General features: G+C 45.4%; 1 protein-coding gene across 1 annotated transcript in view; it reads left to right on the top strand.

Annotated features, from left to right (window-relative positions):
* The window catches only part of FSCN1 (fascin actin-bundling protein 1), a 48,793-nt gene that overhangs the window by 16,836 nt on the left and 15,800 nt on the right, over positions 1-16,157 (top strand). The window contains exon 3 of the mRNA XM_083153568.1: positions 10,823-10,944. Coding sequence (XP_083009694.1) covers positions 10,823-10,944 — 122 coding nt within the window. The remainder of the gene's footprint in view (positions 1-10,822; positions 10,945-16,157) is intronic.

The raw sequence follows: 16,157 nt of genomic DNA, 5'->3' as shown, positions 1-16,157 counted from the left end.
TATACCAATTTCAGACTGCACTCTTAGGGCGAGATGTATTAAACTGAAAATGCGGTAAAACCCCGGTTTTACTGCATTTTCCGATGTATCAAAACCCGGCCGCACCGATACCGCATTGTAGGGTATCTCCACCTTTGGGTGGCGATACCCAATAGAAGCCTATGGGCTTCTTTTCGCCGCCTCCGACGCAAACCCTCCGCCTCGCTGACCCCCCCCTCTGCCTTACCTTCCTGAAGGGTCCTCCTGGACCCCGGAAGGTAAACCACTCCTCCCCCTAGTGAAGCAGCCGGACATCCTTCTGGCTGCAGGGGGGAGGAGGAGGAGGCGTCGGGGACAGCCTGCTTAGCTGTCCCCGGCGTGAGGGGAGCAGGAGGCGGCAGGAAGGTGACGGAGACCCCCCGCACACCACAGTACAGGTATCGCGGGGGTCCTCCGTCACTGCACCGCGATGCCAGCCGCATATGTTAGTACATATGCGCTGGCATCGCAGCAGGGGGGCCGCGAAGGGCGGCGATGTATTTTAATACATCTCGCCCTTATCCCTTTTATTGAGGTGCGGTGTGAAAGTGCCACCTTGGGTCGAGCAACCCGGGAGTTCAACCCTGGTCGTGACCAGGGTAGAACACTGCTCTGACCTGGCTCGAGGTGCAGTGTGAACGGGTAACCTGGGTCCCGCTCACAGTTTGGAGGAGGCAGCGTTGTCCCCCTCCCCTGATGATGCTTCGCCACTTAGCCTTGCCCCGAGTGATGTTATGATCCCAGCAATAACCAAAGCTTTCAGACGGCAAATGCCGGGTCGCTCCTGGGTCAGACCCATGTCCTATTCCCAGGCAATTGCGGTATAAGTGAATAAACAAAGTTTAACAGCCAATATCCATTGTAAACTTAGTAATAATGAGTCTCAATGCAGTGAGACACAATAAACCAGGTATATAATAAAGTCAACATAACCAAGAAAAATTCTGGCTGTTTAGACATACAAAATAATATCAACAGTATTTTAAGAGAAAGATAGAACATAATGATAATAGTATACATAATAAAAGAGGGGGGAAATAATGTAGAAGTGATGAAAAAGACAGGAGAAACTGACATAAGCACAATGTAAATAATATTTGCTTTTTGGTGTTTTTAGTTAAGTTTAAACAAATTACTCATTGAAGAACTAGGTACTTGTGAGTTATCTGGGCGTCCGATTTTGGTACTAGATCGCATACGATATCGCATGCGATTTGCGATTTGCATGCGATTTAGCATGCGATTTGCATAAGATTTGCTATTAATTTCATTACCCCACTATCCCCAAAGTGTGTCTATCAACGTGAACCCGAAGCGTGGCGAGCGCAGCGAGCCCGCGAGGGGCGGCGGTACGTGTCCTCCGACCTTTTCATGCCCTACTCTCCACTAGGGCGTGGAGTGAGAATAGAATAGTGTGGCGAGCGCAGCGAGCCACCGAGCCCGAAGCGTGGCGAGCGCAGCGAGCCCCGCGAGGGGACGCGGACACCTTCACAGATATCCGCGTGCCCTTGCGGGCTTCACAGGTGTCCGCGTCCCCTCGCGGGGCTCGCTGCGCTCGCCACGCTTCGGGCTCGGTGGCTCGCTGCGCTCGCCACACTATTCTATTCTCACTCCACGCCCTAGTGGATAGTAGGGCATGAAAAGGTCGGAGGACACGTACCGCCGCCCCTCGCGGGCTCGCTGCGCTCGCCACGCTTCGGGTTCACGTTGATAGACACACTTTGGGGATAGTGGGGTAATGAAATTAATAGCAAATCTTATGCAAATCGCATGCTAAATCGCATGCAAATCGTAAATCGCATGCGATATCGCATGCAAATCGTAAGTACCCAAATCGGACGCCCAGATAACTCACAAGTACCAAGAACTATAATACTTATAAACAGAGTTTTGTATTTGATTCATGGAAACCAGGTTGCTGTAAATTCAGACTTTGTTTATTGATGTTAATAAAACATCCTCCATAGTCCTATAATAGTGTAAATACCGGTATTTGTTAAACGGGTAAAAAGCATTGTCCTACCCGTTTAAGAGCTGTTTTTTTGGGCAGTGAGAAAGGGTCTTAAACGGTATTTAAGATACCTCACCGGTCCTCCCCTGGTACCTGTCCTGCCCCCCCCCCCCCACTTCCCGGTACCTGGCAGGCTGCATGGATCCGGGCAGCGTGGTCCACGCTGTCCTCATCTTCACTGGGCACAGGGCTAGGTAGGCAAGGCATAGTAGTCCAGCGGGCGTGCCAGGGCCAGGTCGCTAGTCGGCATGTCCCGGCTGATGCATGAAAGGATGAGGTGCATTAGCAACTGTCTGTGCAGGGGCACTGGGGTCTGGGCATGTTGATCACCTGCACGGGGAAGCAGCAGATAATCCAGATGCAGCAGAGAGTCTTTTCTCTGCAGCCCCTTTAAAGGAAGAACACTGGAACACAGCATTTTATGACTCGGGAACAGAATGGGACTTGTGCGCTGTACAGGGTGACCAGCGGAAAGGACTGCGGTGACCTTGCTCTTTGCGTTCCGCCACCTGTGTGAAATCGCTCTGACTGTTCTGTGCTGAAGAACTCTAGGCAGTAATGTTTTTGTTATTTCACTCCTCTTGTGAACGGAATGATCATTTTGCATGAGGAGCCCCACACACACGCCCACGGCCATTCTATCACAAACCCATCTGTCACTTCTATGTCACTTGCTTTGCTGTAACAGAAAGTGTTTAAGCTCAGGGGTGGTTTCGGAGTTCTGCGCTGCGCGTGGCATTTTCTACCTCCTTCTGTACATTGCTGCTTGGCAATGTTTTATAATTAGCTATTAACCTATGGTTCTACATTACAAATCGCCATATAAGATATCAGGTTGGGGGTTGTAATTACATTTAGGAGCATTATTGGTGGTACTTGTGGAGTATCACGGCTCCCACGACCTGCATCGTATGCAGATCGTATGCTAAAAATCGCATCGCATCGCATGTGGCATACAATGGCATACGATGCGATGCGATGTTTTACCGATTTTTGACTATTTTAGCTCAAAAATCGTATGCCATCGCATAACATCGTATGCCATATGTAGTGGCATACGATGTCATACGATGCGATACGATGTTTTACCGATTTTTGAGCAAAAATGGTCAAAAATCGGTAAAACATCGGATAACATCGTATGCCATATGTAGTGGCATACGATGTCATACGATGCGATACGATGTTTTACCGATTTTTGAGCAAAAATGGTGAAAAATCGGTAAAACATCGGATAACATCGTATGCCATATGTAGTGGCATACGATGTCATATGATGCGATACGATGTTTTACCGATTTTTGAGCAAAAATGGTGAAAAATCGGTAAAACATCGCATGGCATCGTATGCCATCGATGCGATACGATGTTTTACCGATTTTTGAGCCATTTTAGCTCAAAAATCGTATGCGATCGCATCGGATGCCATACGATGGCATCCGATGCGATGCGATGGCACCCGATTTTGCACTGAAATGCATCAGAATGCATTGAAATGTGTATTAAAGTAGTGAAATGCCCCCAAATGCCATTTTTCATAGTGCACCACCCCCACTATCAACGTCAACCCGAAGCGTGGCGAGCGCAGCGGTACGCGTCCTACGACCTTTTCATACCCCCACTATCCACGTCGGCGTGGAGTTGAGAATAGAATAGTGTGGCGAGCGCAGCGAGCCACCGAGCCCGAAGCGTGGCGAGCCCCGCGAGGGGACGGGGATACCTTCACAGCTATACGCGTCTCCTCGCGGGCTTTACAGGTATCCGCGTCCCCTCGCGGGGCTCGCTGCGCTCGCCACGCTTCGGGCTCGGTGGCTCGCTGCGCTCGCCACACTATTCTATTCTCAACTCCACGCCGACGTGGATAGTGGGGGTATGAAAAGGTCGTAGGACGCTTACCGCCGCCCCTCGCGGGCTCGCTGCGCTCGCCACGCTTCGGGTTGACGTTGATAGTGGGGGTGGTGCACTATGAAAAATGGCATTTGGGGGCATTTCACTACTTTAATACACATTTCAATGCATTCTGATGCATTTCAGTGCAAAATCGGGTGCCATCGCATGCCATCGTATGGCATCCGATGCGATCGCATACGATTTTTGAGCTAAAATGGCTCAAAAATCGGTAAAACATCGTATCGCATCGATGGCATACGATGCCATGCGATGTTTTACCGATTTTTCACCATTTTTGCTCAAAAATCGGTATGACATTGTATGCCACTACATATGGCATACGATATTATCCGATGTTTTACCGATTTTTGACCATTTTTGCTCAAAAATCGGTAAAACATCGTATCGCATCGTATGACATCGTATGCCACTACATATGGCATACGATGCCATGCGATGGCATACGATTTTTGAGCAAAAATGCTCAAAAATCGGTAAAACATCGTATCGCATCGTATGACATCGTATGCCACTACATATGGCATACGATGCCATGCGATGGTATACGATTTTTGAGCAAAAATGCTCAAAAATCGGTAAAACATCGCATCGCATCGTATGCCATCGTATGCCACTACATATGGCATACGATGCCATACGATGGGAGCCGTGATACTCCACAAGTACCTTATTGGTAATAACTTGGGCAGAATAGACTATTCCCTAGCTAGTACCCATACGTGGCAGGGACCCTGCCGCTGACTTCACATTCTCCTCACGGACCCACTTCCTCCTGAGCACGGACCCCAGTGCCTCTACGCAGACAGCCCACACCTGCTGTTGCGCCTCCTCCTTCCATGCATCAGTCGGGATATGCCGACTAACAACCCGGCCCTGGCACGCCCGCTGGATTACTATGCCTTGCCTACCTAGCCCTGTGCCCAGTGATGATGAGAACAATGCGGACCGCGCTGCCCGGATCCATGCATGCTGCCAGGCACGAGGGGGGGTACTAGCTGTCAGGTGCTAGGGGAGGGGGGGGAGCGGGGGGTACCAGGGGAGGGGGGGCAGGACAGGTACCACGGAATGGGTGGTATATTATTGGCGAATTATCGTTTTTGTACCTTTCAAAATGGGTCTTTATGGCTGTGAAAGCAGCATTATATTAATGCGGCGGTGTGCTACCACTAGACAAAATATAGGATCTTTGAGAGATCCTCTGATGTACGAAGGAGGAGAAACGTGTCAGTCGTAATATCTGTGGGTTCGTGATTATTGCCTGACAGCACCCATATTGGCGGACTTAAAGCACAAGCAGAGACCGCAAGTATAAACATTCTGCTGCTAGAAATCTTGGCGGAGCGAAGACCGCTGGTGCTAAAGTATCTGGAAGGTCATTCACTCCTTGATTTTATCAGCGTTCATACCTTTTACAATCATGCTATTAGATGGTATATAGGAAAAAGTTATTGTGACTGTTGAATGGACCGACTGAGGACAGAGAAATTACTAACCACTGACAAATTACCTATTAACCCTAATTAATGGAGGCAAAGTGCTAGCTATAATAAAGCACAATAATGGAGATTCCTTAACTATTGGACTTTTTAATAATCACTGGCCAGTGTGTATATTTTATGTGTATTTTATTTATTGTGAATTTTATCTAATATTTTTTGTCTATCTTACTAAATAAGTATATTTATATTTTGTCGCGATAGAATAACCAGTTGAATAACCACATTTCTTCTTGTTTTTTACGATTGGGGATTGAGTAGCCCCTTGTAGACAGCAGCTGAAACTGGCTACATCCCCTTAGCGCTTAACATTTTTATCACTAGACAAAAGTATTATGGACAATATAAAGAGGCTTTCTTTACATCATATAAATATTGTGGTACTTCTGTATTAGCAGGGCACCCATTACGTAGTTTGCATAGTGGTGTATTGAGAATACCAATGCACCACTATGCTGGCTATGTAAACTACGTAACTTACGCAAACTACATAATTTACGTAGTTAGAGCTGTGCTAATACATAATGGTTCATATACCCACTATCCACGTCATACCCCCATTATCGACGTGGGTGTGTAGTTAATTCTATAGAGTGTGGTGAGCCACCGAGCCCGAAGCATGGCGAGCGGATATGCGTCCCCACGCGGGGCTCGCTGCGCCCGCCACACTTCGGGCTTGGTGGCTCGCTGCACTCACCACACTTTATAAAATTAGCTCCACGCCCACCTGGACAATGGGGGTATGATGTGGATAGTGGGGATATGATTGTGTGTGTGTGTGTGGTGCATTATACTTACCCTCAACGATGCCTCCGGCACGCGGCTACCTGCATCGCGTCCTCCATGACAGTCCTCCCCGACGGCAGCAATGTACACAATTAGCGTAGTGTGCTCCCCCAGCGGCAGTACGCTAAATTACGTACATTGCTGCCGTCCAGCTATCTGCTGGCGGTATCTCTTCCCTCTGCCCGGCCTTCAGCCTGCCGACGCTGCCGGTCAAGCCCCGACTCCTGCCCTAAGGTAAAGGCACAGCCACATATTAGCAAGGCGCCCGGCTAGGCTACGCTGACAACGTAGCCTAAGGTAAGTTGTCAGCGTACCCGGGCGCCCTGCTAATACAGAAGTACCAATATTTTTTTCATATTCTAAGTGCTGATTATCAAAATTTATGTGCACATATCAAATATATACATTTAAAAGCAGGTGTTTATTAATAGCCAGAAAGAATAGGATGCTAGTGGTTGACAACCTTTATTAAAAAGAATACATATCTTATTCAGTGCACTGTCTTCCCGCCACCTTATTTTTCATTTCACACTTTTTCTATTCTATTTCTGTATCGTGTGTCATTTTTATATTTTGCAGTTTTATATATATAAAAATGTTATATTTTAAATGTAATCAGGTGCACCACGCATATGACAAACTTTTTTTTTTCTTCTTTATATTTTTAACAGAACTTAAGTCGACAGTCGTAAGGTTGACACATGAAATAGGTCGACACATTAAATAGGTAGTAAATAGTTTTTATTTTTTTTCGTACACCTGGATAGTAAAGTATGAAAATGAAAAAAAAATTTGGGGAAAAAACATTAAAAAGTCATGTTGACCTTTTTCCATGTCGCTCTCTGATGCACGTCAACATATTTCATGTGTCTACCTAATGATTGGCGACCTAATGCTTGTAGACCAAGTGACCGCATCCCTCCTGGGAAATATCGAAGACCCTGTTTCAAAGAACAGCCTAGTATCATTTTTTATATCTGGTAATTGAAATTCACTGTGATGGGTTGATCTGGTCAGTGTACAGTGTTTAATTCTGGGTCTCTTGCAAAGCCGCAGGAATTGTTGGATTAAAAATTGTAAAGAATGGAACTAGGAACCTAGGACATGAATTGGGAGGGTTTGAAGGAAGTAGAGCAACTTTTGGAGGGTATTCATCATGACTACAGTTGCCCAGCCAAGATACTTGTTTAATATACCATCTGCTTTAGTCTGCAACTGTGGACGGAAATGTAGAAAAAATAGTCTGGACAGATCACTGGGTATTTTTACACAAGTATGAGAAATCTGCTATGTGGAGAGGAATGAGTTTTTTAAAATTAGAGGGGTTGAGATGTCAAGAACACAGAATTTTGACAAATTAACCTTGAAATTAGAGAGCCCACCAAAGAAGTTGAATTTGTGCAGAAGATAGGAAAGGTAGGTGTCAGGTTGGGCAAAGCTTGACAATTTATTTTTTAAAATCTAGGAGCCAATCAAAATAAAAATTAAGACCGTGCGCGGCGAAGGCGCGCGCCAAAATTTGACATCGTAATGCTTTTTAGACATGTAATACACCCATTACATATAATTCCACATGCCATAATGCCTATTAAATATTATGCCACATAAGTGCCACTTACCTACATGATCTTTGCTACCGGTTTCATGCTTGATGTCGGGGTTGCACGCTCTTTGGCAGTGATAGCATGCTCCTTGCCAGGGGTAGTATGCTCTTTGCCAGGGGTTACATGCTGGAAGCTGTGCAGCCCTCGCTTGTCCAGCAGCATGGAAGGGTGGCATTGGAGGGGGCTCAACAGTGCTGCGGAGGTGCTGATAACCCAGTGGGGGGACTTCTGGTAGGGGGTGGTGGGGGCACTTGCTAAGTCCCTGTATGAGAAGTAGGTAGCCACTGTCTACATTGTTGTACAGAGACTGGTCCAGGTAGCCAGAGAGCCAGGAGGAGTGTCGGCTCTGTGGGGACTTGGTGTACGGTGTCTCCATCAGGATGTTACCACCAGGGAACGAAAGGCAGAGGTCTCAGGCAGCAAATGTATGAGCAAGTCGCTGCCTGCAGTGATTGGTTGTGGTGGCGCTGAGGATTTTTATTTGGTTCTGCAGCGTGCCCTGCTGGACCTGCTCAATTGTAAAAATGGGGTCCCTCACTGCGAGTATTTTGCAATCACTGAGGGGGGGGGGGGGGCACGCACTGCTTCCGCTGGTCTGCCCGCAACCATATTTTGCTTCCTCCCTCCCTGCAGAAAAATCCAGTCGCAGTGGCAAACTGGCATTAGGATTTGTCGAGCCCTAAGGTTGGGTAAGGATTGCTAATTGGTCATCTGCAAACATTGAGTAGATTGTATTCTACCTCGCCTGCATTGAGGCCTGATATGCGTTCATTAGCTCTGGCCAGGGCTTAAATACATAGGTGAAAAGGGGCTTCACTGTCTTGCACCACTTTTTAAAAAGGGATCTGAAAGTGACCCTAGCCCTAGCTGTAGGTGATTTGTATAGGGTTAATACCCTATGGAATGCTTGGGGATCTAGTCCTAAGTGTACAGCATAGATCTCCATAAAGTTCTAATTAACCCGATTTAAATGCTTTTTCAGCATCGGCGGATATCAATATAGTAGGAATCTGCTGCAAGAGGCTAGATTAATCAAATTCAGAACCTTGGTGGTATTGTCCTTTGCCTCGAGGCCTGGGACATATCCCACTTGGTCATCATGGATCAAAACATATAGGAATAAATTCAATCTGTTTACCATTACCTTCACAAACAGCTTAGAATTGAGGTTTAACAGATATATAGGTCTGTAACTAGAACACAAGGGTCTTTTTTTCCCATGCTTAGGGACAACTGTGATCTGGGCTACTAGGAAATGGAGTAAAAAAATGAGTATAGGCAGATACAGAATTAAAGGACCAATGAAGTCTAGGAACTAGTACATCTTTAAAGTTTTGTAATAAGCAAAGGTAAAGCTGTTCTTACCCTGTGCTCTTATCTGAAGGCATGGAGGAAATAGTTGTCTAGATGACTTAAGCCCCGTACACACGGGGGAGATATATTGCTAGCAATATATTACTGAGCAATATATTGCTCAGTGTCCCCTTTTCATCTGCGACCAGAGATGGTCGCTGATGAAAAGGAACCTCAGCCGGCGGTGCCACAGAGGTAATCAGCTGGTCAGCGATTTAGAATAGGTCATAAAACGGGAGCGCGCACCCGGCGATTTATCGCCGGGGCACACTCCCATCACTGGCAATATGGTCGCCAGCGACCATATTCCCAGCGATTTCAGCCCCTATCGCCCCCGTGTGTACACAGCATCAGAAAAACAAATATGGGTCATTGGGTCTACCAAATTAATGTTGACATGCATTGGGTCGACAGGCCTTAGGTCTAAAAAGGTTGACATGGCTAAAGTTGACCCAAGCATCATGTCGACACTGGGAAGGTTTTTTCACGTTTTTTGTCCCGAATGTTGACACAGTTGACATGGACCCAGAAAAGTTTAATCTGTCCACTCACCTGGCTTGCTTCGCTCACCATGCTTAGGGTTCGGTGCCTCACTACACTCGGCACACTATTCTATTCTCCCTCCACACCCTAGTGGATGGCAGGGCTTGAAATACCGCCTGTCGGCTAAAAATAAAGGAGAAAACCCCAATGTCGACCTTTCCAAAGTCAACCTTTTCACCTGTTGACCTTAGCCATGACAACCTATCGATCACTTAGAAAATGTCCCTACACAGGTCAGATAGCCGTAGCTATCAGCAGATGATTAATATCCAGCATGCTGGCTTCACCTAGAGTAGAACACTGGCCATGACCGATCATTCAGCACACAGCGCTGGCACATGGTTTGTGCTTAGCGATCTAGAATAGCAGTGTCGCTACGTGTGTAGGTTCCTTTAACCCTTTGAGTGCCAACGTTACTGTGAGAGATCCTCAAAATATCCGTAAAAAATGCCAGTGCCGCTCACAGCGACTGTTCATTTTTTGGGTGCAATATTTAACTACACTTAAATCAATTGACTTGGCTATATTTATTTTTACAAAAAGAACAGCCGATGTGAGCGATGCTGACATTTTTAGTTATTTTGAGAACCGCTCACAGCAATGTTGGCACTCAAAGGGTTAAGGAACATTTTCTCAAATCAAAACTTAAACAACTTCTTATACTTTTGCATCTTTAAAATGAATGCTTATTATAATACAAAATATAAACACTACCAGGAAATTGTGAGGCTGGTTTCAAATTGTTCAGACATACCTGATTTGTCTCTGAGATAAGATCTTCTTCATAAGCTAAATCTAATTGATTACTTGAAAATGCTTAAATACCCTGTTATTTAGTAGAAATAAGGGCAAAGATCTAGTCTTCTTGGCATCATGTTATCCTAGTTGTTATTGATTTTGTAAGCCACAGCAATAAAAGGTAGATATTTTTTACTTTTCAGGGAACAAAACTCAATGCAATGCTCTGTATTAAGTGTTTTATCATATCACTTGAAATTGTTGAGGATGCAGATGGGTGGTCCTTTCCCAATCTCAATTTTCTATGTCACGTCCATTATATTTGGAGTTTGCATTAAAAGCTCAATCTTTTGCTGTAACAGGAATGACCGTTGTTACTTTGATATTGATTGGTGTGACCGACGGATAACCCTAAAGGCAGCAAATGGAAAGTTTGTGACTGCTAAAAAGAATGGACAGCTGGCAGCATCTGTGGATTCTCCTGGTGAGTTTTTTTGCTTGATATTGATGTAATTTGTTTAAAATATATATATGTATATATATTATATGAGAGAGAGATCGGTTGTGGATGGCGGCACACACAGGACTTTGAAAAGAAATCACACCAGGCTGTGGGTCTTGGTGGTCTGGTGTTTCAGTCGACTTTTATCAAGAACAATTGCATACAACCAGAGTAGTACACATACACCAGTTAAATACAGAAGTGAGAATGAAATCAGGTGCACTTGGCACAAGAAGGCACGCCCACAGCTGCGCAGTCCATGACGCGTCAAATGATTGCATCATTCACTCACCTGTGTCTCCCAGTGCTCAAGACCACCAATCACCGTGGTGTCCATCCAGCAGAGTGTCATTGCGTCAGACAGCGCGAGTCCAGCACCCTTGGATGACGTCCCATCGCAGCTGGCCGATCGCTCCACCCCCTGGTGGTGTGCCCGGTGGTTAGCATCATGGCGTTGGGTCAAGTGGGACTGTGCTTGTCACGTGACAGGTCAGAGAAGTGCTTGGCTGGTTGCCATGGCTTCCAGACAACGGCACTGTAAAGTGAAAACATTGTGAGAATACTGCATCTGCTAATAGACATTTTAGTGAAAACAAAATACGTATGTTGAAAAACATGCTAGTGAATTAATATACATGTAATAAGTGATTTTTTTTTTTTTGTGATTAAGAAACTAAAACATACCCTCCAACATGACCCATCCCATTAGGTACAAAATGCTCTGTTCCTGGACTTCCCTGCCAGGGACAGTTACAGATGTGAGCCTACAGCACAGTCCAATATTCAAAGGGGGGGTCACATCAACTCTCAGTGATGTTTGGGATGGCAGCTGGTGTGGCTCCCCTTTTTGAATATTGGACTGTGCTGCAGGCTCACATCTGTAACTGCCACTGGCAGGGAAGTCCAGGAACAGAGCATTTTGTACCTAATGGAATGGGTCATGTTGGAGGGTATGTTTTTTGCTGTATGTTTTATGCTAAAAGCTGCCTAGAATGTTTAAACATGCATTGGTCAAAGATATGCAGAATGTATATGTGAGACCATTATATTATATTATAACTATACTTCTAGCACAGGGACTAGAGGCTGTCAGACCTGTCAATAGATTGTTTTTTATATATCTATAAAGGAAAAAATTCTCTCAGATCAGATGGCAAAAAAGGCCATGCAGCCATCCCCCCGGTGGATTTTAGTGTATAATATATGAATATATATATATATATATATATATATATATATATATATATATATATATATATATATATATATATATATATATATATATATATATATATATATATATATATATATATATATATTTAAAAAAAATAAAATATATATATATATATATATATATATATATATATTTTTTTTTTTTTTTTTTTTTCCCATGGATATATCGTCAACTGAAAAAAATAAGATAGTGGGTGTGAAAGCATTTGATTACAATCCTGTATCTACATCCACCCACAGCCACCTAATACACTTAAATGGTATCCTTTATGGAAATACAAAAAGAAAAAGGAAAACCAATTTGAATGATGTAAAACAGCTTGTAGGCCAGATCTCAAAATTAATTTTGTGTGAACACATTGGTATTTAAGGACAGGGGTCTCATTGCTGGAACCAAATGAACATTAATTACAGAAAACATGAGAGCGATAGGTGTTCATTAAGTCCCATTGGTGCTGCAGTGTTCATCTGGTGAATCCAAAACGCTTCTAGCTGTAGAAGCTTCTTGTCACGGTCTCCTCCACATTTGGACATAGGTACTTGATCTCTTTATAAGACAACGGATGTCGATGTTCTATTAAAATGTTCCATGTCCTCAAGGGCATGTCTGATCGCCATCCTATGTTGTGCCATCAGCGTTCAGAAGTTGCATTAGGTTTTTCCAATTATGTACGAGACTGCCCGAATTTACTCAGGCAATTTAGTACATATCGTATCGTGAGTTTGGATGGTAGACATATGGTCCTAGCTCCATGTATTTACACGTGGTGCAAACAATACACCTATAACACCCAGGCTTATTCCACAAAAAGTGGCCTTCAGGGGTCTGCGTGCTACATCATTATGCACAAGCCAGTCGTTCAAGTTTCTGCCCCTTTTATGGGCTAACATAACTCTTGCATTGACCAAGGGTTTAATCTGAGTGTCTGTATTGACAAGTGGCTAAAGTTTTTTTTTTTTTTTTTTTTTTTTTGTACCGATTTAAGTTTCTGGCTGTGGTATAATTGATTGGAAAGCTCATGTTGGTAGTTGGGCCTGCTAAACAAATTGTGTGAATTCTAGTGTCTTGCTTAATTAATATTATTGAAAGGGAAGTTACTACACAAGAGACCCTTACTGTTCATCTCTGGGTAAATAGCACAACGTACTATTTTCAAGCCTTTTGTCCATATTTCAGCATAAAAGTGCAGGAGGAATGTGTGTGTGTGTGTGTGTGTGTGTTTCAAGGGGTATTTTTGAGTGGTCCTCATCTGCTGAAAAATTGGGTTTGCATACATCTATGAATCGGGCTCATCGTTAAAATTTTCAGTTCAGACAAAAAAACCATAATGCATCAAAAAATGTAGATTGCATCCTACTTTCTCTTTCGTCCAGTCCGGTGACACAGCTAACCTTGGGATGTAGGAGGGTCCGCAGGAGCCAAGGCACCTATAGCTGAAGCTTTTCCTCTGGCTGCAGGCTCCTCCCCTTCTGCATCCCAGCATGCTCCAGTTCGTTTTAGAACCCAGAAGTGGGTGCTTGGCTGACAGGCTGCTGAAGCAGCCGGCTTTTTTATTGTTTTTTTTTGCTAGTTAGTTAGATGTTTATTATTTTATTAACTGTAGTGTTAGTGCAGGTTTTTGTCCAGTGTGCGGCTCCTGACAGAAGCGCGGCACGCTGAGAGTGTTGCAGAGGCTGACAGAAGCACGTCCTGTCAGCACTCTGTGTGCAGGGGTTTCTGTCTGCACCCGCTGCACAGCGCTTAACCCCAAATCGTGGGGGAAGGACCTCCCACAATGGCGACCGCCATCTTGGAATGGTTTACTTTCTGAAATACGTCCAGGGAAGTGAAGACTGTCACAGGTGTCCGGCGTTGCCGGATGACTCCCAAGTGATCCCAGCAGAGGGGAGGCACGAGGAGGTGAGGAGACTACATTGTGGGAGTGGCTAAAGGGGGGAAAAGGGGGCTAATCAGGCTTCCCACCTCGCTGAAGCAGGAACTTGGTTCCTTCCCACCTGTGTGCAGGCGCCACTTTCTCTCCACAGTGTGAGCTGAACGCTGGCTATATCCTGTTACTGCACACAGAATTGAGGTCTCCTGGAAGCGCTGCCCCCGCTGAGGCTGAGAAGTCGCAGAGACAGCAAGCAGACAGATAAGTACTACCTGGTACTTTGCCTGACATTTTGCACCGTGGTAAATCATGACTGACACAGGTGATGATGATGCTGCTGTGGGGGGGACCTTTTGAACAGATGGACCAAGGGGAACCTTGCCCTGCTTGTAAGTCTGGGCCTGGCAAGACGCAGGCCTTAGGGAGGTCTATGAATGCCTTGGTTGAGGCTCTGAATAGGCAGAGGGACAGTTTAATCAGGTCTCCTGGCCCCAGTTCTTCCTCCCAATGCTCTATGGAGTCCATTGCTCCTGCGCAAGGGGATCCCATGTTGTTGCAGGTCATTCAAGACACTACGCAGGGGGGTGCATAAAATGAATGCACTTATGGAAAGGTTTGCAAAAAAACCCTGATAGTCCTTCCTCTAGACGGCCCTCTGTTAGCTGATTCAGATGATGATGGTGTGTGTGCAGATGATTTGGCTGGTGATCATAGGGAAGAGGCCGATGCATCTGTCCCTGGTATTGAGAATCTTATCCTGGGTGTTAGACAGGCTTGTCAGAAGAAGATAAAGTTATGTTACTTTCCCCTCAGACCCAGGTATGGTCTCTTTGTTAGGGGAGGCATGGAAGGTGCCTGATAAAAGGGTGTCCATGTCCAAGAGATATGCAAACATGTATCCTATGCCAGAAGAACATGTTAAAATGTGGGAGAAAGTCCCGTTGATGGATGCGCCGGTAGCTAGACTGTCAAAGGCTACAGCTTTACCAGTTCAGGGTAGTGCAGCTTTCAAGGATCCGGTGGATAAGAAAGTGGAAGGTTGCCTAGAAGCTGTTTTTGAGGGAGTGGGATTTACACTCCGCCCTATTATTGCCTCAGCATGGGTAGCGAAGGCTATGATGAAGTTTGCTGAGGCTTTGGCTGATCAGCTGCAGCCTGATTCTGTGGCATTTTTTCTAGCAGAAAAGCTCAGGTGTGCTGCAGAATACATCAATGAGGCTGCGGAGGAAGGCGCCAAGATGGCATCCAAGGTTTCCGCCACTTCTGTGTCAGCAAGGCAAGCCCTTTGGCTGAAGGCCTGGGATGCTGACAGTGAATCTAAGAAAGCCCTGGAAACGTTGGAGTTCAAAGGGGAATTTCTTTTTGGCTCCAAATAAGAAGCTATTATTAAACAGGCCACGGGGGGTAAGAGTACCTTCTTGCCTACCACCACGAAGGCCTCAGGTTTTATGTTTGGGGCATTTAAACCTACTTTTCGCTCTTCCTTTTGTGGCGGTGCTTCCAGTAGAGGACAGGCGGGAAGAGGTAGATTCCCGGCAGGTTGAGGTAAGGCTGCCAAATCAAGGTTTGGGGCCTTCAGTAAGAAGCAAGTGTCAAAAGGAGAGGATAAATCCTCCGCATGACGAGGTACAGGCTACCCGTTCTGGTCTCAGATAGGGGGGGGGGGGTCACCTCCTGCAGCATCGGGACAGATGGGATCTTCCATTATCTGACCAGTGGGTTTGGTCCATTGTCTCTACAGGTTATCGGATAAATCTCAGGGGGAATCCTCCAAAGAGATTTCTGCCAACTCATTTGCCTCGAGTTCTTCTAGAAGCGACCTCGAATCTCAGGGAGAAGGGTGTTGTGGTCCCGGTTCCTTCAGGAGGAACACAAGGGTTTTTATTCAATACTCTTCTTGGTGCCCAAACCAGACGTCAGTCAGACCCATTCTAAATTTGAAATCCCTAAATAAACACCTATGGGTGGATCATTTCCGAATGTAGTCTCTCCACTCAGTGCTTGGCAGCATAGAGTCAGGGGAATTTTTAGCATCCGTAGACTTCCAGGATGCATATCTACACATACCAATATGCAAGGAACATCAGTCTG

This window comes from Crinia signifera, chromosome 7 (assembly GCF_055691185.1).
Source record: "Crinia signifera chromosome 7, ASM5569118v1, whole genome shotgun sequence".
Classification (NCBI taxonomy): Eukaryota; Metazoa; Chordata; class Amphibia; order Anura; family Myobatrachidae; genus Crinia; species Crinia signifera.
Note: the sequence above shows the minus strand (reverse complement) of the source record. Positions and strands in the feature narration are given on the sequence as shown.